This window comes from Saccostrea echinata, unplaced genomic scaffold (assembly GCF_033153115.1).
Source record: "Saccostrea echinata isolate AGI-Se365-2 ecotype Australia unplaced genomic scaffold, CSIRO_AGI_Sech_v1 ptg000047l, whole genome shotgun sequence".
Lineage (NCBI taxonomy): Eukaryota > Metazoa > Mollusca > Bivalvia > Ostreida > Ostreidae > Saccostrea > Saccostrea echinata.
Window position 1 is genome coordinate 6,076,281 of NW_026889796.1, and position 20,483 is coordinate 6,096,763.

A 20,483-nucleotide genomic window follows, 5' to 3' on the forward strand; every position below is an offset into this window, starting at 1 on the left:
AACAAATGCAAATCAAATCTAGCTGATCCCGCCCACAGTGTGACGTAAGCAGTCCAATATCGACAGGTCCAATTTCTCACTCTGCGGTCAAACATCGATTTTTTTATGACCGCTCAGTAACGAAAACATTGGAAATGTTAGACCCTTTTTAGTATAGATTTATTTAGGAACCAATTTTAAAGGTTTACAATATAATTATATTGAATGTTTTATACAAATACATATAACAGTGAACCTTGCGCGCATAAATTCTGCGCAGTCGCTATTTTTTGGAATATCACCCGTCGTCAAGCAATGTTGACTGTTGCTACGCTGGAGGGCGGAGTTTCATTATTCAGCGGGTACGTAATAGTGTAACAAACGTTTCTCGACGAATCAGATTCAACTAATTTACATGATAGTATAATATTTGTACATATCGTAACCTTATCTTTTACGATAAGGTCGTAAAGTATAAAAATCACAACGATAAAAATACACGTTTTCCTGATAACATGTATATTGGAAAAAAGAATACAAAAACCTCTTTGATGATCTTTCTACTGGGTTTTCCTTTTTTGATGTGCAAGAAATGTTAACTAGTATGTTACATACGTTGTGTGTCTAATTTTTTTTGTCCTCTGCTTTTGCAAAAAGTGAAGGTCAAAAAATTGGGTTTGTCCGTCAGCATGTCCTCTGTCTGTATGTAACGCTATAGTATGCGGACAATATCTCAAAAAGTCCTCTAGATTTTGTAATGAAATTTTATATCAGTATATAGACCCCTACTGATGTTGACGTCGAAAGGTCAAAGATAAGAATTTTATATATTATTATCGGCGGCAGGAGCGGCCGATATATTTGTGGTTGTGTTAGAATATGCACATGGGGAAATGAGACGTTATTTTTTCATAGGTTCAATGGAATAATTCCTTATTGATAACATACATAAACATAGGAAATCAGAGATTACAGAGCTCAAGTCCCACACTAAACTAATAATCTAGTAGTGTGCATTCCTAGATGCAAAATTCATGCAATTTTGGTCTGATAGGGCTTGCAGTTACTTGGGAATAGACTTGTCTAAAAACTTTAAACTAGTCATTCATCCATAAAATGTAAGTCAAATTCAGCATCTGAAGCAAGTTTGAGAGTGTTCATCCCTTGACGTATCTTCCATGCAAGTTTGATTCAGATAGGCCTTATAGTTTCTTGGCAATGGACCTGCTCCAAAAACTTTAACCTGGTCACTCATCTGGAAAATGTAGGTCAGATCCAGCATGATCCGAATCAAGCCTGGCAGTGTCCATCCATAGGTGTATCATCCATTCAATTTTGGTCAACATAGGGCTTATAATTATAGTTACTTGGAAATTAGACCTGCTCCAAAAATTTTAACCTGCTCCAAAAACATTAACCTGGTCATGCTTTAGCTGAAATTGCAGCATCTGCAATTTGCCCCCCCCCCCCCAACATTTTCCCAAACATAACTTTTTACTGTTGAAAATGTTCATTGAAATGCCGGTCCCCCCATCAATTAGGGGAATGTAGTAGTGTTTTAATGTATGAATAAAATTTGGTACTGAAAAAAGTTGAACCCCCCCACCCCCCTGAAATAGGATTTTTGAGTTAGGTCAATTCCTTTTTTTTTTTTTTTTTTTTTTTTTGCTACGATCCATATCCATGACTTAATTTAATTTTAATTATAAGTTGAAAATTAAAGTATAAAAAAATGAGCAGAAAAGTAGACTTAGACTACACAGTTTTGCAAGTATACTTTTTTCTATTTTGAAATTTATTTTCTTTGCATGGTTTCTTTCATATGGAAATACTTTAATATGCTTGTAATAAGTAAACAGTTTTTGCTATGCATCAATTTCACTTGTATTAATTGTTTCTCCGAGATAACTTAAGCTCTTCTTGAGTGTTTGCAGTGGAATTTCATATCATAACTCCGTTGACTTATAAAGACCCCTATTCATTCTCAGATCAAAAGGTCAAAGGTGAAGGTCAGAAATTCGTACATAATTTATATCTTTAGTTCTCTTTCAGCTTTTGCAGTAAATTTTATATCAGTACCTTCTTTTACTTAAAGATGTTGATGTTACGATCAGAAATTCATACACATGTAGCATAAAATGGTTTCCAGAAGATAACTTTGAATTTTTGCAATGAAATTTTATAAACCACTATGATTTATTTAAAGAAGACCCCCTATTGATTTTGAGGTCTGTGTCAAAAATTCATACTTTTCAATTACTTTTCTACTTTAAGCTCTCCATCTATATTTTTTTTTAAAGATTTTCATGCACCCTCTTATTATTATTATTTTTTTTTTTTTACTCAAGTGGGGGATATAAATTCCCTAAATTAGCTTGTAAATTCTTGTTTTCTAAACTTTCGATAGTAGACGACATAAGTTCGAACTAAAACTTAACTTAGTACCAATCTGAAAGAAGATTTTTAATTACTAGCGTCAGTTTGATAGATATATAGTTAAGGAACACAGGCTTTTAACAAGCCTAATTGTTTTTTATATATACTACATGATCGATCTCTGCGTATATTAACACTTACTGACTCTTTGTATTTTTTTTTAAAATCTTAATAGAATGTAAGTTTGCGTACAAGAAAATTCTGAAATTTAAATTAACGAAACTATCATGTAGATTCTAGTAGCCAGTAATATGATTTTGTTTTAAGGTTCATGTAGATGCTTGTAAAATGCATGTAGAATTGTAGAATTCCTTGAGACTAAACTACTCCCAACTCTTTTAAAATTCAGAAGTTTATTCTGATTGTAAATGTAGGTCTAAAATTTTCTGCTGATGCGTTTAATTGAAACATCCAGTTCATTGATCACTATCTATCAACGCGATACATCACTTCCCTGCACATGGGTATAGAAATAGGTTTACATGTATTACTCCTCTGAGAGTTCACTGAAAAAAAGCCTTTGTTTTTACATTGTGTATTTTTGGTCATATTCTTAAAATTAAAATAAAATGAAAATAAAAAAAAAAAATGATTTTTTTTTTTAGAATTACACCCCACTTCCACACACATATGTAGATTTTTTTTCTTGAACAATGCAAATTTCACGATTTAAAATTTATTATATTCATTGTATTCTTTTTTGATTTAAGGTTTAAAAACATAAGTTGGACGAATGTTTATTTTTCCACCACAATATGTAAAAATACTTCGTTTTTTTTTTTTTTTTTTTTTTTTTTTTGCAAAAGACTGCAACTGCATGTGCTAACTTTTTATATGGAGTGGGAAAAAGATATTTCTGAAAATGAAGGAGGTGTAGCAATATTAAATAGACTGCAGATGTTTTTTTTTTTAAATGAAGAAATGTGAGTTTGTTGACCTTTGCAGTTACATAAACGAAATTTTGACATGTTCGTGATGCAGCAGCTCTCCATGCTTCATTAAGCATGACTGAAGTAGACCCAGCTTCGTTAATCACCCTCTCTTATACTGCATGATGTCACTCTTTCAAACATTGTTTGTATGATGCATCTTTCCCTGAACTATCCATGAAATTACGTAGGAATTTTTTCTTTAAATGCTAAAAACATGGACTAGCAATAAAGTCAATGGGTTTGGGGAAAAACATTTAAAAAAAAAAAATTAAGTACTACCCTGGTTATTTTTCCGGTTGATAATATGGATTAAATTAAAAAAATATATACATTTATGTATACCATAAAAGATGCTTTATGGAAAAAAAAGTCGAAAAGGCATCTTTATTTGTAATGTAACTTTCATTTTAATGTTCGTGTTTTCTTATTTCGATTGAAGGGTTTTAGTATTTTTTCTTAGATTAAAAGAGATCAAAATGAATAAATAAATAAAATTAGTTTCAGTACATTACTGCAGAAATTACTATTTATAGGTGTCATTTTTATCGATATACCAGACGGTGTTATTTCATTGCAACTTTAATATATGTATATTCTCCCAGGCCCCAAGGGAAGCAATTTCAGTTTGAGGGGGTACAACCATACATTTTCAGTTGGGGGGGTGGTGGTGGTGGCACTATCAACAACCAAATATTTCTTGACAAGCAAAAAAAATCGTTATTATTGAGGTGGCACAAGCATATAGCAGCTTTGTTTTCTATAGTATTCTATATATCGGCAAAATTATGGGGGGCGTGCCCCCCCCCCCCCCCGGAATGTCTCCAATGCATAAAACTTACACTTACCACTTGCAATACAGAAGGAAAAGCTTACATAAGAATCCTATATATACAGCAGAACTAAAGGTTTTTTTTTTGGGGGGGGGGGGGTATTTTTATACAGTTAGAGTGACATGTCCTTAAAATGGAAATCTTCAGTATATTGCTCAATTTAAAAAAATAAATTCAGCATTCTTATTGTTTTATTTGATTGAACACTTTATTTGGATGTATTTTCCACAGTGATACATGTATCTCTGTCTATCAATATTTTGTTTCTTCAAAAAAATTTTCTGTTGGTATAAACAATCCTACATATATACTGAATTAAATGTAGGAAAAAGTAAAAATAAACAAGAGGCCCACTGGCCACAATGCTCACCTGAGACATTATGGCCCTTCTGTTCTTCATGAGCAGTTTTTTCCCCTATATATTCCCATGTAAAACTTTGATCACCCAGTATGATCCCTCCCAACTCCCTGGGGCCATGATTTAACAAACTTTAATATACACTATCTGAGGATTTTTCCATATCAATATGACTAATCATGGCTTTGCTATTCTTGAGAAGATTTTTAAAGATTTTCCCTACATATTATAATGTAAAAATAACTATAAAAATTTCATCCCTCATTGTAGCCCCTCCCTACTCACAATGGTCATGATTTAAACACATTTAAATCTATACTACCAGAAAATGCTTCTATATCAATATAACTAATCATGCTTTGTTGTTTTTGAGAAGATTTTGAAAGATTTTTCCTATACATTCCCATGTAAAAAATCTGATCACCCATTGTTGCCCCACCCTTTCCCTGGAGGTCATGGTTTGGAAAAATTGATTCTACACTATGTCAAGAAACATTCACATAAGTTTCATCTTTAATTTTCTGGCCCAGTGGTTCTTGAGAAGAAGACTTATAAATGACCCCACCCAATTTTCACTATTTCTTAATCATATCCTTTTGGAAGAGGTTGTGGCCCTTCATTTGAACAAATTTGAATTCCCTTCACCCAGGATACTCTGTGCTAAGTTTGGTTTACCGGTATATTGGCTTAGTGGTTCTGGAGAAGAAGATGAAAATGTGAAAAGTTTACGACACCACCAACAATGATTGAAGACATTGGGTAAATTTTTATCAGAAAAACTCACTTGAGCCTTTGGCTCTGGTGAGCTACAAACTAATTAAAAGGTACCGTGAGCACTGAGCTCACAAAATGATACCCCTATTCCCACATGAGTATAATGGCAAAGTCCAAGTTTTACTATTGGAAACCCAAAATGTCTGTCTATAATGGAAACAAAAAATAGGATGTGCACAATACCACTATGTAATAAATATTTGGTGAAAGTTTCATTAAATTGCATTCAGTGGTGTAAGAGGAGTTGCGGATAAGGGAAGGCTACCCCCAAGTGTTATGGATGTACAGACGTATGGACAGGCACTCCCATCACTATCTACCCCTACTTTTCAAGTGGGTGAATAAAAATCTGACAGAAATTTTTCATTGGAATCTTTTATGTACAAAATCCAAAGAATGTGTATGCTTAGACTGAACAGGAGACTATAGGAAAAGGGGAGTAACTCAGATCATTACAAATTACAGAATAAGTCTCCATAAAAAAATCCCCCAAAACATTACAGTTGTTTATAACATGTAGTAACAGATATTGCAATATGATATTTTTCTTTGTTTACAATTATACTGCTCTGTAAGTAAAAAAATCAAAGAAATGAATTACATGTATGTGGTAAAAATTGAGGGTTTTCCTTTAACACGATCTGATGATTCATGTACAGGTATATGCAATTAACATATAAACAGAAGTTAAAGGTCATATCAAAATAAATACATGTATACACTAATGGCTTTAAATAAATTCATGAATGTCTTCATAAAATTAAAACAGTGAACACTGAAAGGACAGTTGAGCTACATGTATACTTTACATATTAATCACATAAACTGTTCATTTTCCTATAACTTATGAGAACAGAGTCACTCACAAATCATTCAATGTTTTTTAAACATAGTAAAAGGTAAAAAAAAAAATGAAAAACTAGGACCAAAAACTAGACTTAATGCTGATTGCACAAACACATTAAAAACTCTTTGCTTCAACACATTTTTTTTCATGTTTCATTGACTTGAGTTCTTCCTAGAATCTTCAATTTGTTATAATATTTAGTTAAGAAGGGGAAAAAAACTTACATTTTTTTATAAATAAAAAGACTACCATGTATATTTTTGAGAGCATATTTTTTCTTTCAAATGCTGTCCTTAAACATATATCAAGTGAAGCTAATCTCATAGGAGAAGAAAAACAGGCTTCTAACACCACAGATGTGACTTTCAACATAATAAATAATGTAGAAAGTGTTTGACATGAAATACAGATTTCAGTTTCAGTCAAATTCTGGAATATCATCATATGAATATCCATCGTATCCTTTGTATGCGTAGTAAGCTATTCTTACATGGTAGGCTCCAGGAATGAACATGAGTGCTCCTATAATTAACACAGGCCAAGTTCTGTCTGCATACTAAACAAAGGAAATTATCTACATGTAACTAGGAATTAAATTGTAAGTATATAATAATACTTTTTATTCATGTTATCTCAAGTTTATATAGAACTGTATAATAAAAAAAAGTAGAGAAGTCAATAAACTGTAACTATTCATATATAGAATACTAAACACTGTTAAATTAATCACATTTGTTTCAAAAGAATACTGGTAAATAGTAACAACCAGTTTGAAATTTTCAAAATGTGATATAATAATCAAAATACATGTATCTACATACAGGTGACTCTCGATCTCTCGAAGTTCAAGGGACCGCAAGAAAAGTTCGAGAGATCGAGGGGTTCGAGAGATAGAACGTGAATAAAATCCGGAATTTTCAGTTCCGATCATCATTATTCTACTATTATAAATATCAGAAGTATAGGTTGATAATGTCATTGCATGTTTTCATTGGTATTTTACAGGTAATTCACTTGATTTCAACAACAATTATTGTATTTTGAATAAATAAAACGATCTCTTTAAGTTTCAATATTTATTTGTTCTCATTTCATGATTACATGAAAGCTGAATAGCAATCGTTGGTGTTGCTATCCGCCGGGCTTGATGGGGTCCTTCACCAGATTTCTTGAATTAAATCGGATTTAGTTCTTGAGATAAGATTTCTTGTGCAATGTTTGTAATGCTGGGATTATGTAGACTCTAATAAAACTTCATGGAAAATTATTGACACGTCTCTTAAATTATTTTCTAAAAATTATCGTCTCGCTGTCAAGTCAAAATAAGTTGTGAAGCAATTTGTTTATAATTTACCAATTATAACAAATAAATTATATCAACACTCGGATGCTCACAGGTATAGTGTCATCTATGTAAACACCCAATTGACACCTCCATGCCAGCCCCAGGCATTCACTGTTATCCAGGTAAGTCCAAGCTGCATTGATTTTACGCTTGATTGGCATGTACACACGTGCAATAAAAACTTCGAGAGATATAGAGTAAAAAACAATGAAATATGTGTAACGGGACCCAGGTCTTGGTTCGAGAGATAAAGAACTTCGAGAGATAAAGAACTTCGAGAGATCGAAAGTTCGAGAGATCAGAAGTAAATTTGCTTAGTTATATAGAGGGAAAAAACGGAACCGGAGGTTCACTTCGAGAGATCAAGAACTTCGAGAAATCGGAGTTCGAGCCATCGAGAGTCACCTGTATTTCCTTTTAAAATTGCTTAAACAGGCTGGTAAATATGTTAGTACAAAGTAAATGACAATCCTTTTTATCTGAAATGTATAAAAAGAATGAAAGACTGAATTTGATACCCCCTCTTTTCAAATAAGTCTTACCTCAGCATTGATATATCCTGTCAACAGCAAAGAGCCAATAATCAATAGGATGGTCCCTATAGAAAACAGCACAGTTGCTAATAGGATAGCCTTATACGGGACTTTTGGAGGTGGTCTCTCAAACTAGAAAATGAGAAATAACAGCTGATGGAATTTCCTGCAGATATTTTTATTTCAGACTATATACTGATGTTTTTTCAATGTATATTCTATATTTGTTAAGCCTGTGCATTCCATCCCAGGATCTGTTTTTGCATATTCATAAAAAAGGGTTGAAATACTATCATGATTATATATACAACTGTATTAAATCATACATAGATTATGTATATAGCTTTTCTGTTTTTAATCAAATTAATATATGAACATAACATTTGTTGCTCTTTTTTCTGAATAATCTATTTTATAATTCATATAATGTAAAATACCAGATTATTTCTAAAGGCAAGTTCTGATTTACTTTCCTTGGAATTTACTTTGTAAATGAAATGAACACATAGGGGAAAGGGATGTTAATCCAATTACATGTAATTATTCCAAGTGAAGTCACACTTAAGGAAATTTCAAAACATACAATCCACATGACAAATCCGAACGTTTAGTTTCCATGAAAATTTATCAAAAACAGAAATGAACATCAAGGAAAATAATTGAACAAAGATGATGATGGTAATTTTACTCTAGAAAGATCTTCTTAAATCAAGAGAGATTTCAAAATATTTGAAAAAGTTGTCCATTTTAACTTACCTCCTCAGAATCACTATGAATCATATCACTTGGGATAAGATGGTACATTTTAAATAGAGTTCCTTCCCTTGTCCCTCTGGCCTACCTTTTCTACTCATTTTTATAAAAGAGTGCTAGCAAGGGAAGTAAATCTAAAATGGTCTCAAGCTAGCCCTTGGCAAACATGGATACAGCATATAGTGATACTTTCCCAAACTGATAAATACACTATGTCTACTAAGGGAGAGTCATATCGATATATCAAGTTTTTTTTAACATGTCTGATAAACTCCATTTCCTGCACAGTCATAGTATATCAGAATTTATTTATGTTCAGTTTGGTTCCAAAGCACACGTTTAGCATGCTGTTTAAATGTGGAGTAGATTTAAAGCAATTCTCGACCCTTTACTCGACGAAATTTAGCAATTTATCCCTGTTCAAATCCGATAACATACGCTGTATATACAGACAGCCCATCAATCCAAAAATTTCAGGTGAGATCAATCTTTTTATCAAGTGTACAGTGCTGTAATCTCTGTGTTCAGACGTTTTATAGATGGAGGTGTTGTTAAAGATGTTCTACTAAAGACACAAACCTGTAAACCAATATAACCATCGTCGTGAGACTTTGTCAGCTTGTGATATTTAGCGGAGCCTCCATCAACAACTGATCTTTTCGGCATCATCCAAAATAATTTGCTTTCATGTCAACAAATGTGCGGATTCTAGAGCCCGATTCAATAACGTGTGGTATTTTTTTTTTTTTTTATTTTCTTCATTTTTTCACAGGGATCTACATTGTATATGTCAGGTGCCAATATTCATAATCTTTTCTCAATTTGTTTTATTATTTACAAACCTTTTTATGCTTTTTCTTAATTGCTCAAGGAGGAACACATAGAGTCGGGCTCAACGTCCCTTCAGAAAGTGAAAGTAGAGATAGTGACTGCTCGGCTTGCTGTTTTGGACTGTGGACACCTGTTGAGATGGCAACACCAGAGTATTATGGTGGAGTTGAAGGGTAGATATATCCATTATATACTCATTTTAGTATGAAGTTAATCCATTTATTTGAAAACAGATACTCCTTTAAAAGACCCATGAACACCTTGAACTGTTGAAACCATTTATTAAAAGGTATCTGGTGTGCTGTTTTATTTGCAGGGACCAATAAAGATCCAAGAGTATTGTGTTGTAAATCTAAGTGGTCATCTCTGTGGGCAGTTGACACAGAGTTTTCTATTGGCTGAAATGTTTCTTGTACATTTTAGGGGAGCTACCCATTCCAAAATGGTGTTGATGAATGAGAATGGAAACATCTTAGCGTGGACAGACGGACCATCAACAAATCAATGGGTTAGTAATCAAAGTACACTTTTTAGGTTCACAATAATGGGAAAGTTGTCGACTATTTCTTGTACAACCATTATAAAATCCCTGAAACATTCTATATACTACCCCACATGAGCGCTGAGCAAATTGTCAGTGGTGAGCAAAATATGAGAGTGCAGGTTGAGCAGATGATGAGTGATTACAGAGTAAGTGATGAGCAAAACGGTATGATCAGAGTGAGTGGAGAGCTAACAAAGAACTGAACGTGAATTTAGAACACTTGCTCACTAATAGTCTGACTACCCACTTTTCTGCACTCTCTGTTCACTTGTATGCTTATCGTTCACTGTTGCTAGTAAGGGTGAGAATGCTTTTAACGTTTCACTCACTGTTCTTAAAGTTTATATGCTTTGCATATGCTAAAAATACAAGTATTGCACAAGTCATCTAGGAAGTTTTTGAAATTTCCATATTTCATCTTGGAATAGACTGGGGATTCAGTATACACTTATGAACGATACCGTAAATCTGGAAATTTTTGCTGTAGATAAATTTTTAGCAAATTTGCACGTGCATTGCATTCGCAAAAATATATTTCTTAAAAATAAATCAACAACAAAAAAATGAAAAACAAAAATTTTTGCTATTTTTTAACAAGATGAACAGGTGTTCGTAAGCAGTGGTCATTTTTAGAAATCTGTTTATACTACAAGCTAATTACCCGTGACAATCCGTGCGTAAGACTACCTTCACTACATTCAACATCGTCCGATGGTCTGACAGGCAGTATGTCTCTTTAAATTCAATTATTTCTCTAAGAAAGAGAGGCCAGTTGTTTTATCTAAGAACAGATGTTTTTATCTGAAGGTTAGTTAAAACTGACAGCGTTTTATATATTTTTTGTACATGTGTGATTTATTAAAATGTTATGAAAACTTTAAATAGATTAGATGTTTTATCTCCTAAATTCTAATATTTTATCTTATTATCGAACATTGGCATTGTTTAGTATTGTATGTACATGTTTAATTTATTGTAAGTACATGCGTAATCTATAATCCGATTATTTAATGTTGGCATCGTTTAATATTGTATGTACATGCATAATTTATTGTATGTACTACATCCTTAACTTATAAACTGCTATGAAAATTTTAAGTGCTTTTTAATTTTAGCACCAATGTCAATTCGCAAAATTTTGAAACGTAAAAATTAATCAACAGCTTTTTGAACCAGATTCGCAAAAATAAATCGACGTAAAAATTTCCAGATTTACGGTATGCAATTTCTGAAATACCAGACAAGAAATAGGATGTTGTGATTTCATTAGTTTATGCAAAAGTCTCTTAAACATGACAGGATGGGATGTTAACAAATCCTCTCTGCTCTAGCATAAGAGGTTGACAGACAAGTCGGATTGAAATTTTTTTAAAAATAATTCTTTGGTTTCTGAAAGTTTGTCCTTATATATTTCATGTATTTGATACCAGACCATTTTTAAAAAAGTATTCAAGCTTTTATCAAACAAAAAAATGTTAAAAGTGGGTATCATATTACATGTAACAAGATGTTCCATTGGATTTGTGAATTGTTTGTACTAAGTAGTTTGCCCCAAAAAACCCCAAAAATGTTGCCTGGAGTCTGAGATATGTAAACAAAAGGAAACCTTCATTTTGGTTAATGTTTTCCAGTTGATAGGACAAGAGGAATGTCTGAAGAGAGTAAACAATATGGTTGAGGATGCCAAATCTAAGGCAGGACTGGATCCCAGCACCAAGTTAGTGTCTCTGGTTAGTGAATGAATTTAATTTTTTTGAAAGTTATCTTGATTTTTTTTTAAAGTTAATTATTAAGTCGAGCTCTTAGTTTATGACCACTTCATTTTTAGCTCACCTGAACCAAAGGCTCAAGTGAGCTTTTCTGATTGAAAGGTATCTGGCATTTATCTGTCATTTGTAAACTTTTCAAATTTTTCAACTTCATCTGAAGAATCTTGGGTAAAGGGATTCAGGTTTCTTCAAGTGAAGGCCCACATCCTCTTCCAAGGGGAGATAATTAAAAGTTACTGAAAATTTGATGGTATCTTTTAAAAAATTTCTTCTCAAGAAACACTGGGCCAAAACAATATGAAACTTAAGTGAAAGCGTCATTACTAAAAGTTGATTCAATTTTCATCAAGTCATGAACCCATAGTGTAGGGTGGGGCCACAATAGGTGATCAAAGTTTTACATAGGAATATATAGGGGAAAAATCTATAAAAACTTCTTTCAAGAACAGCAAAGACATGATTAATCATTTTTATAAGGAAGCATCCTTAGGTAATGTAGATTCAAGTTTGTTCAAATTATGATCCCCCAGGGCAGGGTGGGGCCACAATAGGTGATCAGAGGTTTACATTGGCATGGTGTAGATATTAAGAAAATTCTTTAAAAATCTCAAGAGCAGCAAAACCATGATTAGTCATATTATTATAAAAGCATCATCAGGTAGTGTAGATTCAAGTTTATTAGGTCACCTGAGTCACTCAGTTGACCTATTGCTATCCGTTTTTGTCCGTCGTCGTGCGTCGTCCTTCGTGCGTTAACATTTAAACATTTTCAGCTTCTTCTCTGAAACCGCTCAACCAGTTTCAACCAATTTTGGCATATAGCATCTATGAGTGAAGGGGGACGAAAAGTGTGAATTTCATGATGCCCTGGCCCCCGGAGCCTGAAGGGTGGGACATAAACCACCAAAATTAATGCAATCTTTAAAAATCTTCTTCTTTACTCCTGGACATCAAGCAGTCAAACTGTTGGCATGATGGTAATAAACATTGAGCCCTCTACCAAAATTGTGAAATTTATAGCCCCAGGGTCAGGGGTTCTGGTGCTAGGGTGGGGCTATATAGATCTTATAGTGAAAGAAAGTGCATTATTTCTTTGAAAATCTTCTCTGCTCCTGGGTATTAAATAAACTAAGTACATAGTTATGTTGAGCAAGACTGCCTCTTCCAAAATTTTGAATTTCATGGCCCCAGGGTCAGGGGTTCTGGTGTTAGGGAGGGGCTCTATTGATTATATAGTGAAAATGCATTAAATCTTTGAAAATCTTCTTCTCTGCTCATGGGTGTTAAATAAACTAACTAAGTACATAGTTATAATGAGCATTGCTGCCTCTTCCAAAATTGTGAATTTCATGGCCCCTATTGATTATATAGTGAAAATGCATTATTTCTTTGAAAATCTTCTTCTCTGCTCCTTGGTATTAAATAAACTAACTATGTATATAGTTATGGTGAGCAAGAGTGCCTCTTCAGAAATTGTGAATTTCATGGCCCCTGGATCAGGGGTTCTGGTGTTTGGGCAGGGTTCTATTGATTATATAGTGAAAATGCATTATTTCTTTGAAAATCTTTTTCTCTGCTCCTTGGTATTAAATAAACTAACTAAATATATAGTTATGGTGAGCAAGAGTGCCTCTTCAGAAACTGTGAATTTCATGGCCCCTGGATCAGGGGTTCTGGTGTTAGGACGGGGCTCTATTGATTATCTAGTGAAAAATGCATCAATTCTTTGAAAATCTTCTTCTCTGCTCCTTGGTATTATTTAATAAAAGGAAGTGCATGGTTATGATAAGCAAGAATACCTCTTCCAAAATTGTGAATTTCATGTTCCTCGGGTCAGCAGGGGTTCTGGTGAAAGGGGGAGGGATCTCTATTGATTATATAGTGAAAATTCATAATTTCTTTCAAAATATTTTTTCTACTCCTGGTTATAAATCAAAGAAACAAGTGTATACTTATGATGAGCAAGGATGCTTTTACAACATTTTTAAAACTTGTGATCCCAGGGGTTCTGTTGTGTCTGTGAGGGGGGGGGGGGTCTATTGATAATATAGTGAAAATGGGTGAATTCTTTGAAAATCTTCAACTACATGTAATTGCATAGTTATGATGATGAGGGTACCTCCTCCAAATTTGTAAATTTCCTGACCCTGGGTCATGGGTTCTGGTGTTAGGGTAGGGCTGTGTTAAATAGTGAAAAAGCATTATTTCTTTGAAGATTTTCTCTGCTACTGGGCACATTGGAGGCAAACAGAGTAAAAAGTTTTAATAAGCAAGGGTATTTTTACCAGAATTTTGAACATCTGGACCATTTAGTCACGTGTTCTGGTCCTGGCCAGGGCTCTATTAATTTGTATTTGACTGAGTGAAGTTATTCCCCTTTGCCATTCACCTTTGATAATTAATCACTGTAGATGATGTATTTGAAAGGTTAATAGAATAAGAGAATTATGCAAGAACATTTATTGTATAACACAAAAAGTACTTTCTTAGTCTAAATGATCAGGTAGACTTGGAAATAATACATGAATAAAAATAAAGCAAAAATAACTTATCTTTTTAAATGTTCTTCAAAGGCCAAGCGAGGTCAATGTGAGAGGTAATAGAAATTTAGTTGAAAGTCTGCATGGTAATAGTGATAAATGGGGGACAGATAGATAGATACTAGAACAATTATTTTGTTGATCTTAATCATACTATTTTTCTTGCTTTTTTGCAACAAAGCTTCATTTATCAGTTTATGGATCCTCTAAATTGTTGTACTCAGGTGACTGTTAAGGCCCTTGGGCCTCTTGTTTAAATCATGACCCCTTGGGATAGGGTGGGGCCACAATAGGAGATCAAAGTGTTACATAGGGATACAAAGTAAAAAAATCTTTAAAGATCTTCTCAAGAAAAGCAAAGCCATAAAGTCATATTTAAATATAAGCATCCTCAGGTAGTGTAAATTTAAATTCGTTCAAATCATGACCCTTTGGAGCAGGATGGGCCACAATAGGCCATCAAAGTTTTACATAATACATGTAATATATATGAAAAAAATCTTTTTCTCAAGAACAGCAAAGCCATGATTAATCATACATGTATTTACTTCAGATAGTGTTGATTCAAATTTGTTCAAATCATGTCCCCCAGGGATAGGGTTGGGCTACCACAGGAGATCAGAATTTTACATTGGAATATATTATAGGTTAAATCTTTAAAATTCTTTCTCTAATGAACAGCAAAGCCATGAAAAATCATATTGATATGCAAGCATCCTCTGGTAGTTAAGATTCAAGTTTGTGCAAATCAGGACCCTCAGGAATAGTTTGAGGCTACAATAGGGAATCAGAGTTTTACAAGGGAGCATATAGGAAGAAATCTTTTTCAAGAGTTGCAAGACCACACTAAATCGTATTGATAAACAAAACATTCTTAAGTTGTTAGATCAGATTTTCAAAAATCATGAGCCCTGGGGGTTAGGGTTGGGCTGAAATCAGGGATCCAGATTTACATAATGCATGTGTACTAGAAAAAAGAAATCTTCTCCAGAAGAGCAGGGCTTTGTTGATCATACTGATATTAGAGCATCCCACTGTTGTGTGGATTCAACTTTGACTAAATCATAGGTCCCCCAGGGCTAGCTTTGGCCCACAATATGGAGTAAAAATTTTTATGGAATAAAAGAGGGAAATTTAAACAAAAATGCTGATGAAAAACAGCAGGGCAAAATTGATTCAGGTGAGCATGTGGCCCATGGGCTTCTGTTCAACTTATTGCTTTGTTAATAATTTAGCTTGATATCCATATAAGAATTTATCAGACTCTCTTCTGTCATTAAACTAAGCATTTATTAATCTGTTCTAGGTACCATTTGTGATTGACATTTAGGTGTGAAAATAAAAGTGTTTTTTTTCTTGTAATAATTAATGATTAAATCATTTGAATGAGTTGTTCAGAGTGGATTAAAATCTAAGTTTTTTTGACAGGGCTTATCAATGAGTGGGGCAGACCAGAAGGAGGCTCAGGATCAGCTGATCAGTGGAATGAAATCCAAATACCCCCAGTGTAGTCAAAATGTGTTTATTGCTAGTGACACTGCTGGGGCCATTGCAACAGCCACAGAGAAAGGTATTGAATTCAAGTTCAGGCAGGGGAATTATAGAGCTGAATGCTTTGACTAGATAAGACAGGCTAAAACATCTTACCATTTTTTTAAATGTAAAATTTTCTGATTTGACGTGTGAAAAGGGTTTTGGTTAAAATGTGAAATAATTCTTTCCATGAAAAACTTCAACATGTTCAAGGTCTAATGGCAACATTCCTGGTTTCTATATTTGGTAACATGTTGTGTAAAAGTGTTAAGTTTCATAGAATATGAAAATCTTTTTTTGATTCAGTTCACAAGATGTCTTGCAAATATTGTACAACTTGGTCTGAGTGGTTAGGAAAAATTATGATCTACCAGTATAACACACACACAAACTGAAAAACTACACATAACTCAAATGACCTTTAAAATTGCAATTCTTTTAACATTTTAGGTGGAATTGTTTTGATTGCTGGAACTGGATCTAATTGTATGCTGATCAATCCTGATGGAAAAGACTTCAGATGTGGAGGTTGGGGCCATCTCCTAGGAGATGAGGGATCTGGTACAGTTTGCGGATTTTTACCTATTTCTACATTAAAACTTGTCTAATCTGGATGTTGTTTATTCCAAAATCTTTCCTATAATGATGAAAATTTTTAGTCCTTTTAAATCTTTTGTAATGTTGTTTTATCTTACCTATTGTTGTCTATTAATTAAGCAAATTTCTATGTAACCAGTGGTGTCTAGATTAGACAAGTTTCACTGTATAAAAAAAGGGAGGGAAAAAAAAAGGAAACTACTGCAAATTTAATATTTCTTTTGCTTTTATATTCTTTTTGCATCTTTCATGCACAGCATATTGGATCACACAGAAAGCCATTAAGATTGTGTTTGACCATGAGGACAATCTGAAAGTATCACCACACGATATATCGTTTGTACGGGATGCCATGATGAAATATTATCAGGTGAAGTTATTTTATTTGTACTGTTAAATGAATATGTTTCATAAGAGATTAAATATAGGACTCCTTTTTTATATATTTAATCTTTCTCAGTTAAATTTTTGTTTTATTAATTTTCAGAAAAATTAAGTGGATTTACTAAGTTTATTTGTAGCAATAGAACCTTAGGGTATGGATTGTATTAAATGAGGTTAATTAAAAAAAATACAAAACCAGTGAATGGTTACCTTAATTGCTCACTGGTTTTGCAGGATTCATAGTCTACATTTGTGGAGAGATTTGATGCCCTTGTTTTTTTTCTGAGTTACTGATGTATTTACAGTGTCAGAATGGTTGACAGACATAAACATTTGTAGCAGTAGAACCTTAGGGTATAGATTGCTATATATTTAATCTTTCTCAGTTAAATTTTTGTTTTATTAATTTTCAGAAAAATTAAGTGGATTTACTAAGTTTATTTGTAGCAGTAGAACCTTAGGGTATAGATTGTATTAAATGAGGTTAATTAAAAAAAATACAAAACCAGTGAATGGTTACCTTAATTGCTCACTGGTTTTGCAGGATTCATAGTTTACATTTGTGGAGAGATTTGATGCCCTTGTTTTTTTTCTGAGTTACTGATGTATTTACAGTGTCAGAATGGTTGACAGACATACGTTGAACTGGTATGATTCTTTTTTTCAGATCAGTGATAGAAATGAAATTCTTCATTACTTTTATTCCAAGTTTGACAAATCCTACATTGCTGGCCTATGTAAAGAACTTGCTCAAGGTTTAACTTCTTTTCTATACTAGCTGAAATGACAGCTAGATTTTAAACTGCTATTAGGAGAGTCTGACATGAAAATCATTTAATTTTTATATTTTCATGTTCTAGCTGAGAAATATAAGAGGCATTCATGAAAAATAAGATTAACAGAAATAGAAATTTGAACTCCTACAGTAAAATCAAAATAAACAAAATTCATGATTTCAATTTTACATCTCTTTTTTAGGTGCCAAGGAAAAGAACGACAAGATATGTCTGGAACTTTTCAGACAAGCTGGGGAAATTTTAGCAGAACATATCCTTGGTGTTAGCCCACGAATAGCAGAGGTAATGTCTGTGGCTATTACATGACTTCAGCAGCAACTGGAAAACATACATAATAATATGTAATAAGTCTCTCGAAAATTTTTAATTTATTTTATTCCCCTCGCAGGAACTACTGAACACACCCAGTGGACTACAGGTGGTCACAGTGGGGTCTGTTTGGAAAAGCTGGGATCTCATGAAAGACGGTAAGTTCAATGTTCAATAGTTATTTGGATGTCAAGAAAAAGGAAACAGCACTATAAGACACATTTAATTTATCTTGTAAAATGAGTGGATTACAATTACATCACAACAATTATCTTAAAATATTATGTATATCTTGTCCTGCTTTTTTTTACTTAGGTTTATTTTGCATCATGAAATTGATTTAAAGTAACATACATGATAAACAAAAATGCAGATAAAAATGGGGAATTCAAAAAAAAGAGCTAAAACAGAATGGTTCAGGAAATGTGAAATAACCATGACAGATATCAATTTGATATTACTGTACTTTATACTGTCGCCATGATTAACCAAGGTCTTTATCGTACGTTATGTGAAAGAGATTACATGTTTAAGGCTATTGCTTTTTTCAGGTTTTGTGAGTGTTTTAAAGGACAGGAAAAGAAATACCAGAATATCTAAGATAAGTTTACTAGAACTTAAGGAGTCTGCGGCTATAGGAGCTGCCAGTCTGGGCGCTAAGTCTATCAAATTTAGTCTGCCTATCAACTATCAAAACAACGCTTCTCTTTATTTCCAGGCAGAATTTTGAATGTCAACATTTACTCCAGGCAAAATAATGGTAAAATTATTAGGTTTCATTTTGGAGGTCTTTTTTTTTATAATCAGCAAAGATTTCTTTACATTTTTTTTTTAAAATGGTCTAATAATGAAATATATTGCACCAAAATATTCTTATTGTCCCCCACTTTTGCATAAGTGTGGGGACCTGAAATCTCATTTGTCTGTCTATCTATCACAAAAACTTAAACCTTGGTCATAATGTTTGAATGAGAGAAGATAAGGCTTTCATATTTCACATTTGCATTATTTGTGACAAGACTTTTTTGAATGCAGTATGATTTTTTGACTTCATGGTCATGACCTTGAAGATTGACCTAATTTTTTAAGAAAAAAAATTAATCTTGGCCTTAGCTTTTGAGTGAGAAGAGATAGGTCTTTCATATTTCACATGTGCATTACCTGTAACAAGACCTTTCTAAATATACTATGATTTTTTACCACTTTACCTTTACCTTGAAGTTTGATCTACCTTTCAAAAATATAACCTTGGCGATAATTTTAGTATTTTTTGTCACATCTGCATAACCTATAACAAGACCGAAGGTACTATGATTTTTTACCTCGTCTCCTAACTTTAACCGGCAGTAACTTTTGCACCTGTGCCCAGAACATATTGCTTCAGGTACATCATTTTTTCATTTTATGAATGGACAAGACAGTTACAATATGCCATAGATCAATGCACCCCAACCAAAAGCAGGGAACCACAATTCTCTGAATTTGCTTGTTTAGAACCACATTATGAAATCTAATGGTTTCTGGATACATTAGTGCAAGTGCATTGTACATATCATCTTCGCTAGCCAAGGGTTTCTGATACGCTACTCTCCTCATAAGCCCTTGGCATACGGTGTTAAAAAAAAGTTGGGATTTTTTTCTCAAGTTGTGATTGGAGTTGATCGACATCGTTCGACCAATCAGCAATTGTTTTTTTGCAAATGACGATATTTGTGTTCGGGAAATATCTTGACTCTTTAATCATGTTAATATCGGGAATGAAAAACGCAAGTAAACAACGACCCGTAAGATAACATGCCATTCTATGAATAGCTATATGGTGCCATCCAATGTCTAAAGCTACGTGCAAAATATGTGATTAAGAATCAATACTGAAGATCTAGATTTGCATTTTAACATGTTTAAATAACAAATTAACATAACTCAATACCTTCCTGTTAATTATTCTTTAAAAACATTAATTTTTTAAATACGCTTTTTATTTCTGTCGATGACGCAATCTGTGCCGTACCTGGTAAGAATTGTGATCACGTGACGAAAACAATCCCGTCTTTTGTCAGCACCGTATGCCAAGGGTACGGAAGCGTATTAGGGCCGCAGCAGTATCTTTTATTAATTTGTTTTAACAACTTACTAATTTGTTATAACAGATTATTAATTTGTTATAACAGATTACTAATTTGTTATAACAAATTATCAATTTGTTAAAACAAATTACTAATTTGTTAAAACAAATTACTAATTTGTTATAACAGATTACTAATTTGTTATAACAGATTACTAATTTGTTATAACAAATTACTAATTTGTTATAACAAATTATCAATTTGTTAAAACAAATTACTAATTTGTTAAAACAAATTACTAATTTGTTATAACAGATTACTAATTT

The 20,483-nt window shown here is 33.0% G+C and overlaps 1 protein-coding gene across 1 annotated transcript; it reads left to right on the forward strand.

Annotated features, from left to right (window-relative positions):
* The first annotated feature begins 7,592 nt into the window (after positions 1 to 7,592).
* LOC133202822 (N-acetyl-D-glucosamine kinase-like) lies at positions 7,593 to 19,742 on the forward strand. The gene is made up of 12 exons (XM_061338700.1): positions 7,593 to 7,623; positions 8,049 to 8,153; positions 9,662 to 9,791; positions 10,042 to 10,126; positions 11,794 to 11,892; positions 15,900 to 16,041; positions 16,455 to 16,565; positions 16,859 to 16,971; positions 17,653 to 17,740; positions 17,964 to 18,064; positions 18,171 to 18,249; positions 18,643 to 19,742. Exons 1-12 carry the CDS (start codon positions 7,593 to 7,595, stop codon positions 18,819 to 18,821), a joined length of 1,263 nt encoding a protein of 420 aa, XP_061194684.1. The 3' UTR covers positions 18,822 to 19,742.
* Positions 19,743 to 20,483: the final 741 nt, after the last annotated feature.